Below are 14,833 nucleotides of genomic sequence, written 5' to 3'. Positions count from 1 at the left end.
GTCCTGCCTCGTGTCGCCGCAAATTGTTAAAGGTCTATAAATTCAAACAATGAGTCAAGACAATAAAGGTAAATCATGATAATTGAAGCCAAGCATGTTCTCCAGTGCGTACCCTAACTGACCTTTTGTAGAAGAGACAGCTCTCCCTCCCTCTTCCGCAGACGAAAAGATGAACAAGTTGAGGCAGCTTCCCAAGACGATTGAAGTTAGTGTTCTTGCTCGGTATTTTTATAAAAGATTATGCATGAAATTGAGCACTTTTGGCTACAAATTGGTGCCTGAATAATATCTCTGCTCCGTTTCATTCACCCCATTCACGCATTTAGGAATACTTGGCAAACTCTCGCGCAACAGACCCAGCCAACATTGAAAAGAACAATGCTCCAGCACGAGTATATTTAGAGGACTCTGTACTTCCTCTTCTCATTGAAGGACTGAAGGCTTTAAACAGGGAACGGTGAGCGTTTTATGCACTTCAATCTCTTGGACGTCGCATTAAGCAATGCTTCATATAGGCCGCCGAATCCGTCAGAATGGCTGGGCATGTATCTCGTCCGCAATTCAAGAGCTGACTAGATAAATACAATTCCGATACAACCTATACCAAGTAATAGTTTTGGCAAATGTAATGTATTTTTGTTTTCAAGAGCAAAATATACAAGACAAGACAGCTTATTGCTTCAAGTTAGCAATGGTGACTTCAACCTCGACACCAGGTTCAATTGCAATGGAAGTCTATTTATGCAAAAACAGGTGTCAAATATGTTGTTAGTGACCAACCCAATTTACGCCAAACGATGTAAAGGCACTTACGATTTGCTTGACTACATCAGAAGGCGAGTGCAAGTCAATGACACGTTTATGAATCTTCATTTCGTATCTGTCCCACTAATTTGAGGATATAATATGAGTTACGCAGTTACGGGGAAATCTGTATATGTATGGCAAGCCAAATAATTCAACTTACAGTCTAAAGAGATGAATGTGTGAGTATTGTGAAGGATGTCTTAATAGAAGCTTGATAATTGCGTTACCTTTGAACCTTCACCACAAGGAGTCTTTCGAGTAGTGATGCGCAAAACCTTTGTAGGCATGCGAACAGGGCCCTTGACTTTGAGTTGCTTGTCCTTTGACTTTTGGATCAAGTCGGCACAGACTAGGCGTGTGTAATGGTTGTGAGAATATTGAACGTTTTTCAGAGATGCAAGCTGATTCATCCATCGTCCAAGTTGGCAATGACTGATATCAATATCAGTCAATATCTACACAACAGCCCAATACTGTCGGGTACATACCCTTTTCCAAGTTCTTTACATTTCTGCTCAACAATGTGATTCGAATGCGATGAATCTTTGTCTCTGGGGTTTCTTCGTAGCCAGCCTTCTTTTGTGGAGGGACGTATGCCATGATGCTTTTAAGTGGATGGATATAATATCAGAGTGTCAGGATGTATGAGTAGCTTCAAACGTCACCGAGATGTCGTTGCTAGTTTAAGCTTCGATATTGCTAGTAGAGAAGGGAAGAGTGTGAATTTATGTTGGACGTGAATAATAGTATTGCGTATTCCCTATGCAGTACTTGCCTGAGTGAGCGTTGTGAAGTCTTCACTTTGTTGAAAAAGAACAAACAGTGTGGTGTGGCTTGTACTATATAGCTCACCCAAAATAATGCAGCAGTCAAACGCCATCAACAAGGAGTTTCTACGCGTAGGCAACTAGAACATATTGTTTTCGGATATATTTGAGGTTATTCATCGCATTTCTGTCAAGTCAGCCTTGAGTAAAACACGTTGCCCAGACTCAGGTGCTGGATAGTGTCGCCTTTCTCAAGCATCGATAACGATCTAGATCCAGGAATGATTTATGATTGATATAGCTAACGTGCAGCTAAACAACCTCTCAGCTGCTCTCAACTGTCAGAACTGGCCGTAGTGCAAACAACACCACAGGTTGTGCACTCCAGAGACCAAGATGCAGAAAAAGAAGCAGTTTCCTGGCAGGACGTGGCGTGAAAATTCATGGCAATATGATCAATATCATGCTCGAAGAGTAGCTAATGTTGTAATGGATACTTACACCAAGCTACCTGCGAAAGGCAAACCACGCACCTCGATTGATCCAAACGACCCAAATCCAAAATTCGAATGGACTGTGCTCTCTGCTATTGTCATCAGATTCGGTCCCATCTACTATGTCGCTGGTCTAGGGTGTGCATCCTACCCACATCCACCACGTTTGGAATCAATCATTTACATCCAATGCTCTGCCATAGATCCGGTACTGGAGTCCTGCCAAAGTCATCTTACTCCAAGAATGGTGAACTCGTACATGATAGCCATGCAGAAGTCCTCGCTCGTAGAGCATTCGTCAGGTACGTTTGCTCCGTGTTTGTTTGAACGAACTTGACAGTCAATTTCACGTGGTGGACTGCAGTCACTACCAATCAAAAGCATACAACTCTAACTCATTTATATTCTCTGCTTAGATACATGTACAGGGAAATGAAACTTGCCTTGAAGAATGAATCAAAGATACTCAAACTTGCTCCTCTTGGCTCTCCATACACATTCGTGATGCATCGCTGGATCTCTCTTCATCTCTACTCTTCTCAGGCTCCTTGTAAGTTATGTGCTCTACCCCTTGTTATAGTTCTTGAAAGAAACTTGGTTGGCACTCATTCTGCCTCATTGAAAAGGTGGCGATTGCTCAACAGTATCCTTGGATCAAGCTCAGTCTGACGAAGCTCGTACTCTGAATGAACAGAAAAGGGCAGATCATAAAGTCAAAACCAAGGGGAAGCAACCCGCTACGGTCGATGAAACCGTATCAGAACTCAACAAGCCTGACGCCATGGGATACGAACGATCATATAGTGATGACAACTCATCATCATCAACCACCATAAAGCCAGATTTGAATGCAAAAAATGTGGACAACGCTCAAAACCATGACACGTCATCAACTGACGATACAACTGCACCTCTCGCTCGCGGTAAGCTTAACAACCTAGTACAAATTGAATGACTCTGTACTCATGACTCGTATTTTAGGTCGTATGGATTATCAACTATTGGGTGCTTTACGAACAAAGCCTGGAAGGAACGATGCGTCGCCAACAGAAAGCCTCTCTTGCAGTGACAAAATTGCTCGATGGAATGTATTAGGTTTGAACGGTGCCATTCAAAGTAGTCTTGTTGCTCCGATGTATCTCTCCTCCATCATCATCGGTGACTTGTTCCACCCACAATCTCTTCAACGTGCCATATTCGATCGTGTACAAGGAATCACAGGTCTTCCATCATTCTACTTTGTACACCAACCAAGCTTCTTCCATACAGAAGTTGAATTCCCGTACTCTCGTAACACGGTGGAATCAAATGCAGCAAAGACACCTGGTGCATCGATCAAACCATCACCAAATGCTGTAGCATATTATCCTCAAATCAATTACGTCAAACACATCTTTTTTTCTACTCCAATTGTTGATGAGATTGTCCAGGGCAGGAAGATGGGCACGCCCAAACCCGATAGAACTACCTATAGAATCAAACCTGAATTCTCCCCATTTGTTTCTCGTCTTCACATGCTCAAGGCTCTACACGAATTGTTGGATGCTTTGCCAGATTGGGTGGGTTCTGATCATTGTATCTTACGGTAAGCTTTGTTGGCAAAATTGGAGTAATTGTGAGAAGTTTGCCAAATTTGCCGCCTCTTGATTGCAGAAGAAAAGAGTTTATACTGTCCAATGTCATTGGCTAACATATACCTTTAACGCATTTTTAGCCGCCTAACACCTCAAACTACGTATTTGGACTTGAAGCTCGTAAAATCGGATTACAAAAGCGCTAGGTCTTGTTTGATTCAACAAAAGTTCCCAAGTTGGCTGGTGTCTGATCGTGAACTCTATCGATTCTACAAGAATGGTGATCGACCAACGGTCATTCCCAACTCTGAAAATGGTGATAGTACTGCTTTGAATGACACAACTGGTGGTGAAGATTCCTTGATCAAGGATGACTTATTCGATGCTGAATGGGAAGAGGCACTACAAGAGAAGAAGGCGGATCCCAGCTGCGTGGATCAGATGGAAATGTAAATACGGAGATTGTGTACAGGACGAGAGAGAGAGGGTGGAGGAGGTTGAATGTAGAAAAGGACTTATATTATTAACAGGTTATTTGAAACGACAAGATTTGTAAAGAATCTATACCATAGATCCCTCAACAACCATTGTGAACGATATTCAAAGAATATAAAACATGTGTACATGGAACACGGTTGCAATGGACTTAGGACGCGATCTGGAGGATTCTGCGCGTTGTTGAGCCATATATAGGTCAATTATCAGTGAGAATACACGAGCTTCTGCCCTTTTACATGTCAAATCTTTCCAGCTAGTCTAAACGATTTTTGAAATCCCGACCAGTCATCAGGAGCGAGTCACGCAATACATACGCTAAAGAAGCCTACAGGATTTCTGGATCCAAGGATGCTCCAGATCGAAGAGCTAGCACTAAGGCGGCCCAAGATAACGCAATGTTCTCCGTTAGGGACATCCATCCCATCAAATACTCCTCATGGCAAGTCGTTAAATTTCAGTTTTTTTTTTCGCAATGAGAGTTTGCCACTACGATGCACAGTATCAGGAACAGACTTTTCATTTCCCGGCAACTTTGTGCATTCATGTTGTCGGAGCTGATCAGCAAGCTTAGCTCTCTGTATCTGTAAATCTATCTGACATTTGAGAGAAAAAGCCTTTGATTGTTATCAAACCCTTCAAACAAGCTTGACATGGACGACCTAGCTTGATACACTCGATCGTACATGTATTCTAAGCCTATTTCTTCGTACTTTTAGCGGTCTCGGTAGCGCTACCAACTTGGAAGGACAATGTGCTATATGAAGAAGGAGATCCTGTTCTTCACGGACAGCTCAAGAGTGGTTATCCACGTTTCGTATACCATCGTCAAATCAAACAAGTAAGTTGACAAGTCTCTCTTTACAATACGTGGTGCCAGATTACTCACTAGTTTTTTTGCTGCTCTGCCAAACAGCTGATAACACTCTGTGAAAAGCGCTTTGCCAAACCCGAGGAAACATGTCTCGTCTTCCCATGTCGACGAGCCGCTGAAGAATGTCGTGAATTTATAAACCGTCGAGCTAGTGCAGACTCGCCGTCATCACCCACCACTCAACGAATCCGACTAGCAGAACTCGATCTCCTCATGGCCGACGACTCACATCCCCTATCTGGAATCCCAGCACGATTACATATAGTCCTATACTCTCGCACATACGCATCACTAGCCAAACAGTTCTGGCAGCATTCAGGTGAAGGCATCTCGTCCCGATTTGCTCAACACGCGTTACGTGTGCTGGAAGACTCGGAAGCTGCTGCACAGCAAGGACCTGGTGTGCGTGGATCCGGAACAAACCCGAGATATAGGCTAGGTGCTTATCGAGTCGATGCACAAGTCGCGGCTGCTCAAACGGCTGATGATGTGGCAAGTGCTAGGGATGAGGAATTGTTTGTAGAGGAACGATTTGGGAGGAATTTGGAAGTGCGAGATGCGGATAATGCTAAAGGGTTGTTGCGGAAACGCATTGCGGGTATTGTTGGAGATCTAGTGGTTGAATCCGAGTCTGATGATGCAAAGACGGATAAAAATCTTGATGAAAGCCACGAGAGGAAGTCGTTACGAGGTGTTACTGAAGACGATGTTTTCTTGTTCCCAACGGGTATGAGTACTATATATAATGCTCATCGACTCGTTATGAAGATCAGGCCAAACCTCAAAAGTGTACAATTTGGGTAATTGACTTGCAAATTCTTTTCCGAAAACTTCATATCATGTTTCGCCACGGTGATGGCTAATGATATTTCTCATCAAAAAGTTTCCCTTATCTGGATACGTTAAAGATACAAGAAAAGATTGGTCCAGGAGTCCACTTCCTAGGTTTTGGATCACCCGCCGACTACCAACAACTCGAAACACTCGCTAAAACAGAATCCATCTCAGCCTTATTTTGTGAATTCCCATCAAACCCATTACTCGGCTCTGCTGACTTGACCCGCATCCGCGCATTGGCAAATCAATACGGATTTCTTATCATAGTCGACGAGACAATCGGGAATTTTGTAAATGTGGATGTACTGCAGCATGCTGATGTCGTCGTGTCAAGTTTGACAAAGGTGTTTAGTGGGGATTCGAATGTTATGGGTGGAAGGTACGACCAAAAAATCTATGTGCCGCACTTAGGATGTCAGACGGTTTACGTAACGAATTGTTCGATTTTCTAGTTTGGTATTGAATCCTAAAGGGAGATACTATGCCCAACTCAAAGACTTGCTCAAGACGGAATACTCGGACTCGTTATGGGTAGAAGATGCTGTATTTTTGGAACGCAACTCTAGGACATTCCAGCATCGTATCCATATCATTAATCAAAGTGCTGAAGCTCTGGCTGGTTTCTTGGTCAATCATCCAAAGGGTAAGCCCACTCAATGTGACAGAGCCGACAAGAAAACTTTCATAAATAGGGTCATTTTTAACACTTTTCCGCATTATAGTCATGAACGTATTCTACCCCAAATACATAACAACCGAAAACTATAACGCCTGTAAACTACCTGCAGGCGGATATGGCGGCCTCCTCTCCATCGTCTTACACCCACAATACTCGCACGTTGCATTTTACGATGATCTCCACTGTGCAAAAGGGCCATCGCTCGGTACCAACTTTACCCTTGCAAGCCCATACACCATACTTGCACACTACGGTGAATTAGACTGGGCTGAAGAGTATGGTGTATCTCGAAATCTGGTGCGAGTCAGTGTGGGGTTGGAAGAAGAGAATGATTTATTGCAGATCTTTAGAAGTGCGCTTGATAAGGCGTGAAGTCTTAAAAGCATACCCATTGAAACCGTAAACTGCTACGCGCAATCAATTTTATATACATAGATAGAATTTTTCTTTGGGCAAAATAAATACATATATTTACAGATTTGTCTGCATACCTAGTTCACGGTACCGCTTGAGATTTGGATATTAGTTCTTTCTCTACTATTGTAAGCAGCTGCTGATAACCACGACTACGTTGAGAAATAAAGTGTCAAAAGCGAAAATAAATAACTGGCAACTATTACCATCGAATGGAGGTCCACTCCAATGACGTTTAATATCCTGATAAATACCTATTCGTGTTCATCAATGCACCCCGCCACTTATTCCTCAACCCAGCAGCCGGCCCATCCTCCTCCGACAGAGCCTCCAGCAGCGTCCCAACATCCATCGCAAACGATGCCAGAATAATACACCATTCCCAGCATTCCGCTTCCCTGGTTGTTCTGATCATGGCCTGCAGCTCTTCGTCTTCATCGGTATGTGTATTGGGATCTGTGACTAGATCGGAGACTTGAGATGAAGGGAGCGTGTTTGCTCGCTTACGTGGTGCCTTTACCGATGATGGGGATGTTGAGGGGTGTGCAGAGGCGGGACCGTTGGGAGAATTGTCGTCAAAGAGACTTGATACTGAGGATGCTGATGTGGTTTCTGCGAAGGGTGTGAAGCTTCCTTTTCGCGTTGGGGAAGAAGTGGTGCGATCTCCTGCTAGGATTGCAGCTTCGGCTAGTGAAAAGAAAGGCAGCATGTTAATGATGAAGAATGGAAAGTAGAAAGTCGCAATTTTGACATCTTACTTGGAAGAGGCCGTTCGAACTGTTCATGTAAAGACATGAGTGCTCCATGCCAATCATCAAACATCGCAGATCGATTCCTACGGAAAAAAGGAATTGGTCGAAAGATGACAACAATGCTACAACTCGTACGAGGTGATTTACCTCTCACGTTTCAGCCATTTTATCAGAGGGAACGAGAGCTGCGAAGCAAATCGACCTAATGCTCGCACTCTTTGTTTGGCCATGAGCTTGCGAGCATGCTTACTTATGAGGATTTCGATATAAAACTATGAAGAGAACAACATCAGCTTGCAACAAAAAAACTCCAGAGTCTTCCACCAAATTGGCTTGAGCATACCAAATCAGTTCCATCATGCATGGACATTGAAATCTGAGCCTCCAGATGCTTGTGGTCTTCCGCCAACGAGTCGCCTTTCGAAGTTACTCCGTTTGTTGTTGATGGAGAGATATGATGTTTCTCATCAGCTGAGCGTGGCATTCCTAGAATGTTTCAAATTGAGCGGACAGTCGTGATTGATTTTGCAAAAGCGTTGTCGCTCACCATCAATTGACGACAAGAAACGAACCAGCTCCTTGCCAGTCTACGAGCAAAAGCATAAGAACCAGTTTCGGTCCTTTTTTTGCAAACTCGATATAAGTCAAACCTCAAAGTCTTCCATCTCAAAAGCCTTCTCCAGCAACTGAATTGCAAGTTTTCCACTAACAGCAGCAGGTTCCAGCGTTTGGATGATAATAAGATAGCTTGTGGCAGTATCCAGAGCACCGCTTTGTAAACATTGCTAAAGAGAAAAAATCGAAGGGGTAAGCTTACACAAAAAACCGAAATAAAAGAACGCTTTATCCTGACGTCTTACAGAGAACAGTTCCTTCGCATCTCCAACAATCGAGAAGAAATATTCCCACAAGGCAACTTCCGTCTTGCGTGCACATCGAACAATGACATCAAGGTGATGTGGGAATGCTTCCAAAAATCGTGCAATACATGGCAGAAGAGCACCTGAGAAGAGATGAGTACTTTACATAGTACACTCGGCCTTGTCGTTTTGTTAAGCATACCTTGAGAGAAACCAGCAAAAGTCTCTGCTTCTTCCTCCAACACCTGATGTAGTAGCATTTCGAGAGAATGTCCAAAATATTGTAAATGACGAAATCCTGCTGCAAATGCGACTGCTTCCTCCTCCATCCTAATATACCAAAAAACAGGTTGTCAGTCTACTAGTATTAATCTGAAGACGATGCTTACCCTCTGGATAAAACATATCTGATGATGTGATGCAAATACAAATGAGTCTATACAAATCCGGTGTTAGTCTGTTGTTTCTTGTGGTTACGACCCACGAAACCACGAGAGCTATTGCCATACTTTGGTTTCCAACTTGTAAAATGTACACTGCACCGAATTCCGTAAGGCCATTCTTTGTTCGATGCCCATGATAATGGCACGGTGCATCATGACCGCTATAACAAAGGGCAAACACAATAATATTAGCAACAGCCTCTCCATCTCTTTCACCGAGGGCTTTCCTTACTCAATGGATAAAAATCAAGTTCCATTCTGATATCTTCATTCCAATTCTTTGTGGGAGGCCATGCTTCAGGTAGCATCGTGTCATCCGTAATAATATTAGCCCATATCTACATAAACAAGTCAGAAATACATCATGTTTTAGTGAAAAACTACACCTGCTTTTTTTGTTCACTACCTTAACTCCAGCGCCATCAAAAGCCCATAACGAATGATGCATTCCAGCTGCCCTCTCCAAGGGCTTTGACACGAAGAAATGTTCAATATGGTTGGCCAAAACCATATGCTCCCAATCATGTTTTGGCGACTCTTTTAGCACGCTCAATTCCCCACTCTTTAATATCAAAATGGGACTTGTTTTTATTGTTTCCAGAGTAGCTTCTCTGAATGGGGGTATCCATGCGACAGATTGGACAGACCAGGGATTAGAGATGATATCAACAAAATTTATCTGTTGATGGAGGTGGAAGGATGGTCTACCGACTTTGCGAAGAAAAAGTGGACGTGAGATGAATCATTCAGAACCTTGATACAATACACGCAATGAATGACAACATTACCTGATCCAGTGACAATACTATAATGTCTCAACACACTGTCGGCAGAATAAATGAGAATATGAGAGTCTAACGATGACAGAGTAATAGCTTCACTAATAAGGTGGTGCGACAGCAACGCTTGCGATGTATCAAGATTGGCATCACGCGAAAACAGCCGTAGCTAATTTGGCAAAGTCGGCGTATCAGATGAATATTGCTTGTGGGGGAATTTTGGATGTAAATTACCTCGTGGTCACCGGAATCATTGTTGACACAGGCAGCAATTAAAAGACTTTTAAACCAAACCATACCACCACGAATCGAGAAACTTTGTTCCTAACAACCAAAAAGCGATTTTAGCCCGTCAATATACGTTGAAGTGAGACGACGCACCTGTTGCTCATTGCCAAACAGTTTCCACCGACTGGATGCCTTATCATAATGTGCTAAGCCGAATGTACCAGCAACGGCAATATAATGCCCTGTCGAGTTGATTGCAGCAAACTGAGAAAAGTAATCATGTCAGCAAAAAAATTCCCCACGATAGAATTGCAAAAGTGATCAAAACTCAATTGCATTACCCGTATTGGCCAATTCGAGGTTATATAAGATTGAGGTGCCTAAGAAAATATTCATACAAAAATTAATCCTTCTTTTTGTTTGGGTTAAGGCAACATCTCACTTGAACAGTATCCCATTGTATCAGGTCTAAATCTGTAACATTAAATTCCGAATTATTTCCCTCATACAGGAGCAGCCTATCTTCACCAATGAGAAACACATTCCGACTATTATCCTGCAGTTCCAGACAGAGGAAAACAATCATATGAGTTTGCAGATCCATGTTTGAGATCATTCTCAAACGCATCTTACAGGGTTGCTGTTGGTGGTCAGGGGTGTTTTCAGCAATGGTATCACGTATATATCGTTGCGTGAACCTAAAGTAGCAGAATCTGTGAGTATAAAGGTCAATATTGCATACCTTGGAAAGTGTTTACCTGACATTAACCCGGGACCAGGAAGAACGTATAAATCAAAGTCACCCGTTCCCCAAAACTAGAAGGCGTCGTGGGAAGTAAATTGGAAGAACTAAAAGCTGTGAGGACATTGTGAAAACAAAGTACCAGGTCTTGCACCCCATGGAAGTAATCTTCTAATTGACCAGCGGACCCGTTTGCACTATAAACCAGACATGTTCAGAGGTTTGGCAAAATATAAGTAGAAACTATCCAAATGCATGTCTTACGGTGTCTGTATACTCGTGTCCTCCGAAATGGTACTCATCAGCAGCCTTCCAAATACCGACCATATAGCCATCCCACCAAATTTCCACCCAGCTGCCAGCGCGTAACCATCTTCCGACCAATCCATTGATGTCACTGGCCCAACAGTATGATGCAGATACGACGAAACGGTCTTTGGAAGCTCTAGACGATGTGACGTCCGAAGACTTTGGCGATCCTCTGTTATGGAATATACATATATCGTTCCGCTAAAAAAAGAATCGTCATTGACGAAAATCGAATCCTTCATTGCAAACTTGGCTGACTTACTCGGCCGCTCCCACAGCAACCAACGAGAATCTGGCATTAAAAGATATACATGTTGCACTAGATGCTGCGCTATCCTGGTTGTATATACAGACACCAGTCCAGGAATAAGAGGACGTCTCTGCATCAGTCGGCACAAGGATACGTTGTGCTACAAACGCACGGCCTTTGCCTGTAATCCAGCCAAACATGTCTCGGCCTGGATACAGCACAATCTGGATGACCACTATTTTATTTTTGTGTTGCATTAGGTGTGAGCTGTTAAAATGGCATCAAAGCATTGATTTTTTTTAACCACCTTCTTGCGCTTGCCCCTGAAAGTCCAGATTAGCAAGCACAACAGACGCCTCAAGCTTGACTTCCCCATTCCACGTCAGTGATAAGAGAGATGGAGAATCACGAGTACATACGAGAAGATCGTTTTGTAAACCCACACCACTACAAAATTTAAAGGTGTCAGCACGCGTTCGATGACCCCCCGAATCCGAAATAGCATTTACCACTGCACACTGGTATCTATTTCAAGTGCCATTCTAAATCGGAGTGAGAGGTCGTCTAGTTTATGTCCTTCACCGGGTCCTGTCATGTAGTGGTGCGAAGAAGCAAAGTCGTAATCGAGCATCGTGTCTGAACCTTCAACCACGTCATAAAAATGAAGAAATCCACTGGTTGTCTAGAATACAAAAGAAGTGTCAAGACACGTTGGCCCTCTTGTAAAAGTGACGAACAGAGTTTCACCAGTACGACTAGACCGGTAGCATCTGGCTTCCACATAATATCCGAGTTCTCTCCGTCCTCATTAAGGGTAGCCTCGCCTCTTTGCACCTGCGACAAGACCACATTTGGCTAAAGTGACAAGTGATTTAATGTTTTGATGCCTTGTCCAAACACGGGCAAGTGATTATAAAACGAGGCAAAGTAGATCGGGACACATTACAAATATTCCAAAATTATAGTTAACTTACGCGACTCGACCATAATTGAATTGTGTTTGCTGTAATCGTGGCAAACAATTCGTGTCCTGGACATTTGCGCAGAGCAAGCACGGAGAGACTGTCTACACTGCTACCGATCGTGCTGCCATCCACGGGACCACTGAGAACTTTGGCACTCCCACTAACAAAGAACATTGCATCTCTTTCGCCAAAGTGCGTGTTTTTGCGTTGAGCCGCAACGAGGACAAGGTCCGGTACAAGCTCGCGACATCACCCATACTTTGTTCAAATATAGTATCAGCAAATCTATTCTAAACGATTCTAAACTACTTTTTACGCGCTACAAAATTTACAAGCAGATTTCCAACAGTTTCAGCCCAGCAATGATTCAAAGCAGTCCTTTGAAGTATGTTTCCTGAATACCTAATACCACATCTTTACGGGCGAGATCCTTGATCTTTGAAGAATAATCCGGCAAGTCGACGCCAGACATTCCCAAATTTCGGCGAAGGAATTCAGTAATAACGACCGATTGCATGTCCAGAGCCCGACATGGATCAGCGGATATAGAGCGTCCCATATACTTGAGCAAAACATGTGGCACGAGCGATGGCATATCGCTGGCGTCCTAAAACAGATATGCCACGTGTCGTTATTGTTCTAATGTCAGACTATATCACAAAGCTACACGAGTGTATGCCTACCTGATGTCCAGTTCCTCGTAATGTAACAAAGGTATTGTTTGGATTTCCACCAGACAAAACATGCTGCAGACTTTGAAGATTCTCAGGCCAATGGAAGGTTTCCGAATTGACTGAGAGCATTGGGACAGTGATGGATGGGGTAGGCTCGATAGCATAACACCAACTATCTAGCAGCACGCCGCATTTGAAGTTGTTGGTTTGTTGTAGAACTGTTATAGCCGTTGCAGCCTGATGTAGTTTTTTTGTGTTAATGGGGCATTGTAGTTTAAATAGCAAGGCTAAAAGTACATACTCCAAAAGAGTGACCCATCATGACCATATTATCGAGTGAGAGTTTGTTTTGGAAACCCTTTTGCTCGAAGGTTGAAATCTTTCGAGTCATTTTATTCTCAACAGGAGTCCCAGCGTTTAAATTGTGCAGCATCTCCAAGACATACTTTACATCTTGAGACTGTCAAGATAGGGAGATCGTAAGACGAGGGGTGTGTTTCAATTGCTTTTGTTGATTATCCTTACTCTTTCTTCAACTTGCTTTCGTCGAAAGGCCAGCAGTTCATCGTCATTCCCAACGGGCCTCTGATACAAAATTGGCTTCTCGTCGCTGCCCACATATGCACAAGCACTTCCATCCTTGTGCTCGAGTGCCACGACCACAAACCCTCGAGAAGCGAGATCACCGCACAACGATGAATACATGCTTCGATTACCAGCCAGCCCATGTGAGAAGATCACGACAGGAAGCTTTACCGAGTCTCCGCTGTTGCAAAACAGATTTGCAACTGGAGCATCTCGAGCAACTGGGGAGTTGAAAGTCCACAGATATTGGTATATTGGGAAGGAGGCGAATTTCGAGAGTTTAAGGAAGTGGCCGCTATGCAAAATTTCAGATTGAGGTTAGCTCCTGATCGAAAACTGCACCATGGTTGAGCTTAAGCTCCAAAATGAGATTTGAGTAAGCAATGTGAGATTCTCCGGGGCCTTACAGGCCGAATGCATGATAACGAGACGGTAGCCAAGCGATCCCTGGATGATCTCCTTCCGATGTGGCAGGATAATACCACCTATGTTGTCGCAAAGTCAGTAAAACTCCATTCGAGCTTGCTTTTGATGAAGCACCTGTACCTCGTCAAGACGTGCTCATTTTCAATATCGGTTACTGATACTGGGTGCTTTCCGTGATATTTGAACGGCAGTCTAGGCCAAACGTGTATTAGACTCATTCCCTATTGCTTTTCGTAAAAGTGGAGATTCTCTTAATTGGAAGTTGGAAGGTGTGTCTTTTGCAAATCGTGCAGCTTACCAGCACGAACAACGACCGACACGACAAGATCACATCGTTTCCTCGTGATTATGTGTATGTTGACTGCTTTTTCTGGATGCGGTGTCCGATCAAGTAGTAAAAAACAAACAACCGCGCCAACTTACCTTCATTCATCTGCCAACCAACATAACAAGCTGTCCTAGGACAAGATTGGAAGGACTACATAACTGTATGACATCTCAACTACAACATCCATGCGCTGAACTAACCGGATCTACTTCTTTCATCTAGGTCCCGGCATCTTCAATTCTTGAAATCCCAACACAAATGCAACCACCCTTAAAGAAACGATTCACGGCCTTCCTATGGCTGCTCATCTCGCTAGATGGCATATTCGCACAGTACACATGCCGCCTAGTAGTAAACAATGAAAATGCGGCAACACCCACTCCTGTGTATTCTGTGATATCAGCAGATGGTGCTGGTAGTACAGCTACAGTCTATCCTCCTGTGCCAATAAATATGACACCGTCTATTGCTCCAACTGATACAGCAATAACAGGAACCTCACCAACTGATACATTAATAACTGCACCTTCACCAACCTATGTGGTTTCGTC

At 43.4% G+C, this 14,833-nt stretch overlaps 6 protein-coding genes across 6 annotated transcripts; 3 read left to right on the top strand and 3 right to left on the bottom strand.

The window, feature by feature from the left end:
* Positions 1-49: 49 nt before the first annotated feature.
* SmJEL517_g05545 (uncharacterized protein) lies at positions 50-576 on the top strand (the record flags this gene model as incomplete). Its single annotated transcript, XM_031171471.1, has 4 exons — positions 50-68; positions 132-205; positions 327-457; positions 516-576. The coding sequence occupies 4 exons, from the start codon at positions 50-52 to the stop codon at positions 574-576; spliced, it is 285 nt and encodes a 94-aa protein (XP_031022563.1).
* Positions 577-672: 96 nt separating this feature from the next.
* On the bottom strand, positions 673-1,407 carry SmJEL517_g05544 (uncharacterized protein; the record flags this gene model as incomplete). The annotated part of the gene is made up of 4 exons (XM_031171470.1): positions 673-735; positions 814-888; positions 1,035-1,156; positions 1,296-1,407. 4 exons carry the CDS (start codon positions 1,405-1,407, stop codon positions 673-675), a joined length of 372 nt encoding a protein of 123 aa, XP_031022564.1.
* A 563-nt stretch (positions 1,408-1,970) lies between these two features.
* Positions 1,971-4,095, top strand: SmJEL517_g05543 (uncharacterized protein; the record flags this gene model as incomplete). Its single annotated transcript, XM_031171469.1, has 6 exons — positions 1,971-2,206; positions 2,272-2,370; positions 2,485-2,618; positions 2,695-2,991; positions 3,050-3,653; positions 3,783-4,095. The coding sequence occupies 6 exons, from the start codon at positions 1,971-1,973 to the stop codon at positions 4,093-4,095; spliced, it is 1,683 nt and encodes a 560-aa protein (XP_031022561.1).
* Positions 4,096-4,488: 393 nt separating this feature from the next.
* SmJEL517_g05542 (uncharacterized protein) lies at positions 4,489-6,899 on the top strand (the record flags this gene model as incomplete). The annotated part of the gene is made up of 6 exons (XM_031171468.1): positions 4,489-4,597; positions 4,857-4,978; positions 5,054-5,811; positions 5,895-6,227; positions 6,301-6,491; positions 6,571-6,899. The coding sequence occupies 6 exons, from the start codon at positions 4,489-4,491 to the stop codon at positions 6,897-6,899; spliced, it is 1,842 nt and encodes a 613-aa protein (XP_031022562.1).
* Positions 6,900-7,176: 277 nt separating this feature from the next.
* Positions 7,177-12,443, bottom strand: SmJEL517_g05541 (uncharacterized protein; the record flags this gene model as incomplete). The annotated part of the gene is made up of 26 exons (XM_031171467.1): positions 7,177-7,628; positions 7,700-7,776; positions 7,841-7,965; positions 8,037-8,179; positions 8,241-8,280; positions 8,344-8,478; positions 8,554-8,696; positions 8,756-8,883; positions 8,943-8,989; positions 9,063-9,157; positions 9,229-9,334; positions 9,403-9,707; positions 9,785-9,944; positions 10,010-10,099; positions 10,157-10,267; positions 10,345-10,383; positions 10,446-10,559; positions 10,637-10,701; positions 10,762-10,819; positions 10,888-10,942; positions 11,010-11,255; positions 11,317-11,539; positions 11,612-11,751; positions 11,814-11,986; positions 12,052-12,159; positions 12,279-12,443. The coding sequence occupies 26 exons, from the start codon at positions 12,441-12,443 to the stop codon at positions 7,177-7,179; spliced, it is 3,543 nt and encodes a 1,180-aa protein (XP_031022559.1).
* Positions 12,444-12,636: 193 nt separating this feature from the next.
* On the bottom strand, positions 12,637-14,172 carry SmJEL517_g05540 (1-alkyl-2-acetylglycerophosphocholine esterase; the record flags this gene model as incomplete). The annotated part of the gene is made up of 6 exons (XM_031171466.1): positions 12,637-12,876; positions 12,953-13,180; positions 13,245-13,403; positions 13,469-13,823; positions 13,936-14,013; positions 14,075-14,172. 6 exons carry the CDS (start codon positions 14,170-14,172, stop codon positions 12,637-12,639), a joined length of 1,158 nt encoding a protein of 385 aa, XP_031022560.1.
* Between the last annotated feature and the right edge of the window lie 661 nt (positions 14,173-14,833).

This window comes from Synchytrium microbalum (assembly GCF_006535985.1).
Source record: "Synchytrium microbalum strain JEL517 chromosome Unknown SmJEL517_scf0052, whole genome shotgun sequence".
Taxonomy (NCBI): domain Eukaryota; kingdom Fungi; phylum Chytridiomycota; class Chytridiomycetes; order Synchytriales; family Synchytriaceae; genus Synchytrium; species Synchytrium microbalum.
The sequence above is the reverse complement of the archived record's forward strand: the minus strand, read 5'-3'. Positions and strand labels throughout refer to the sequence as shown.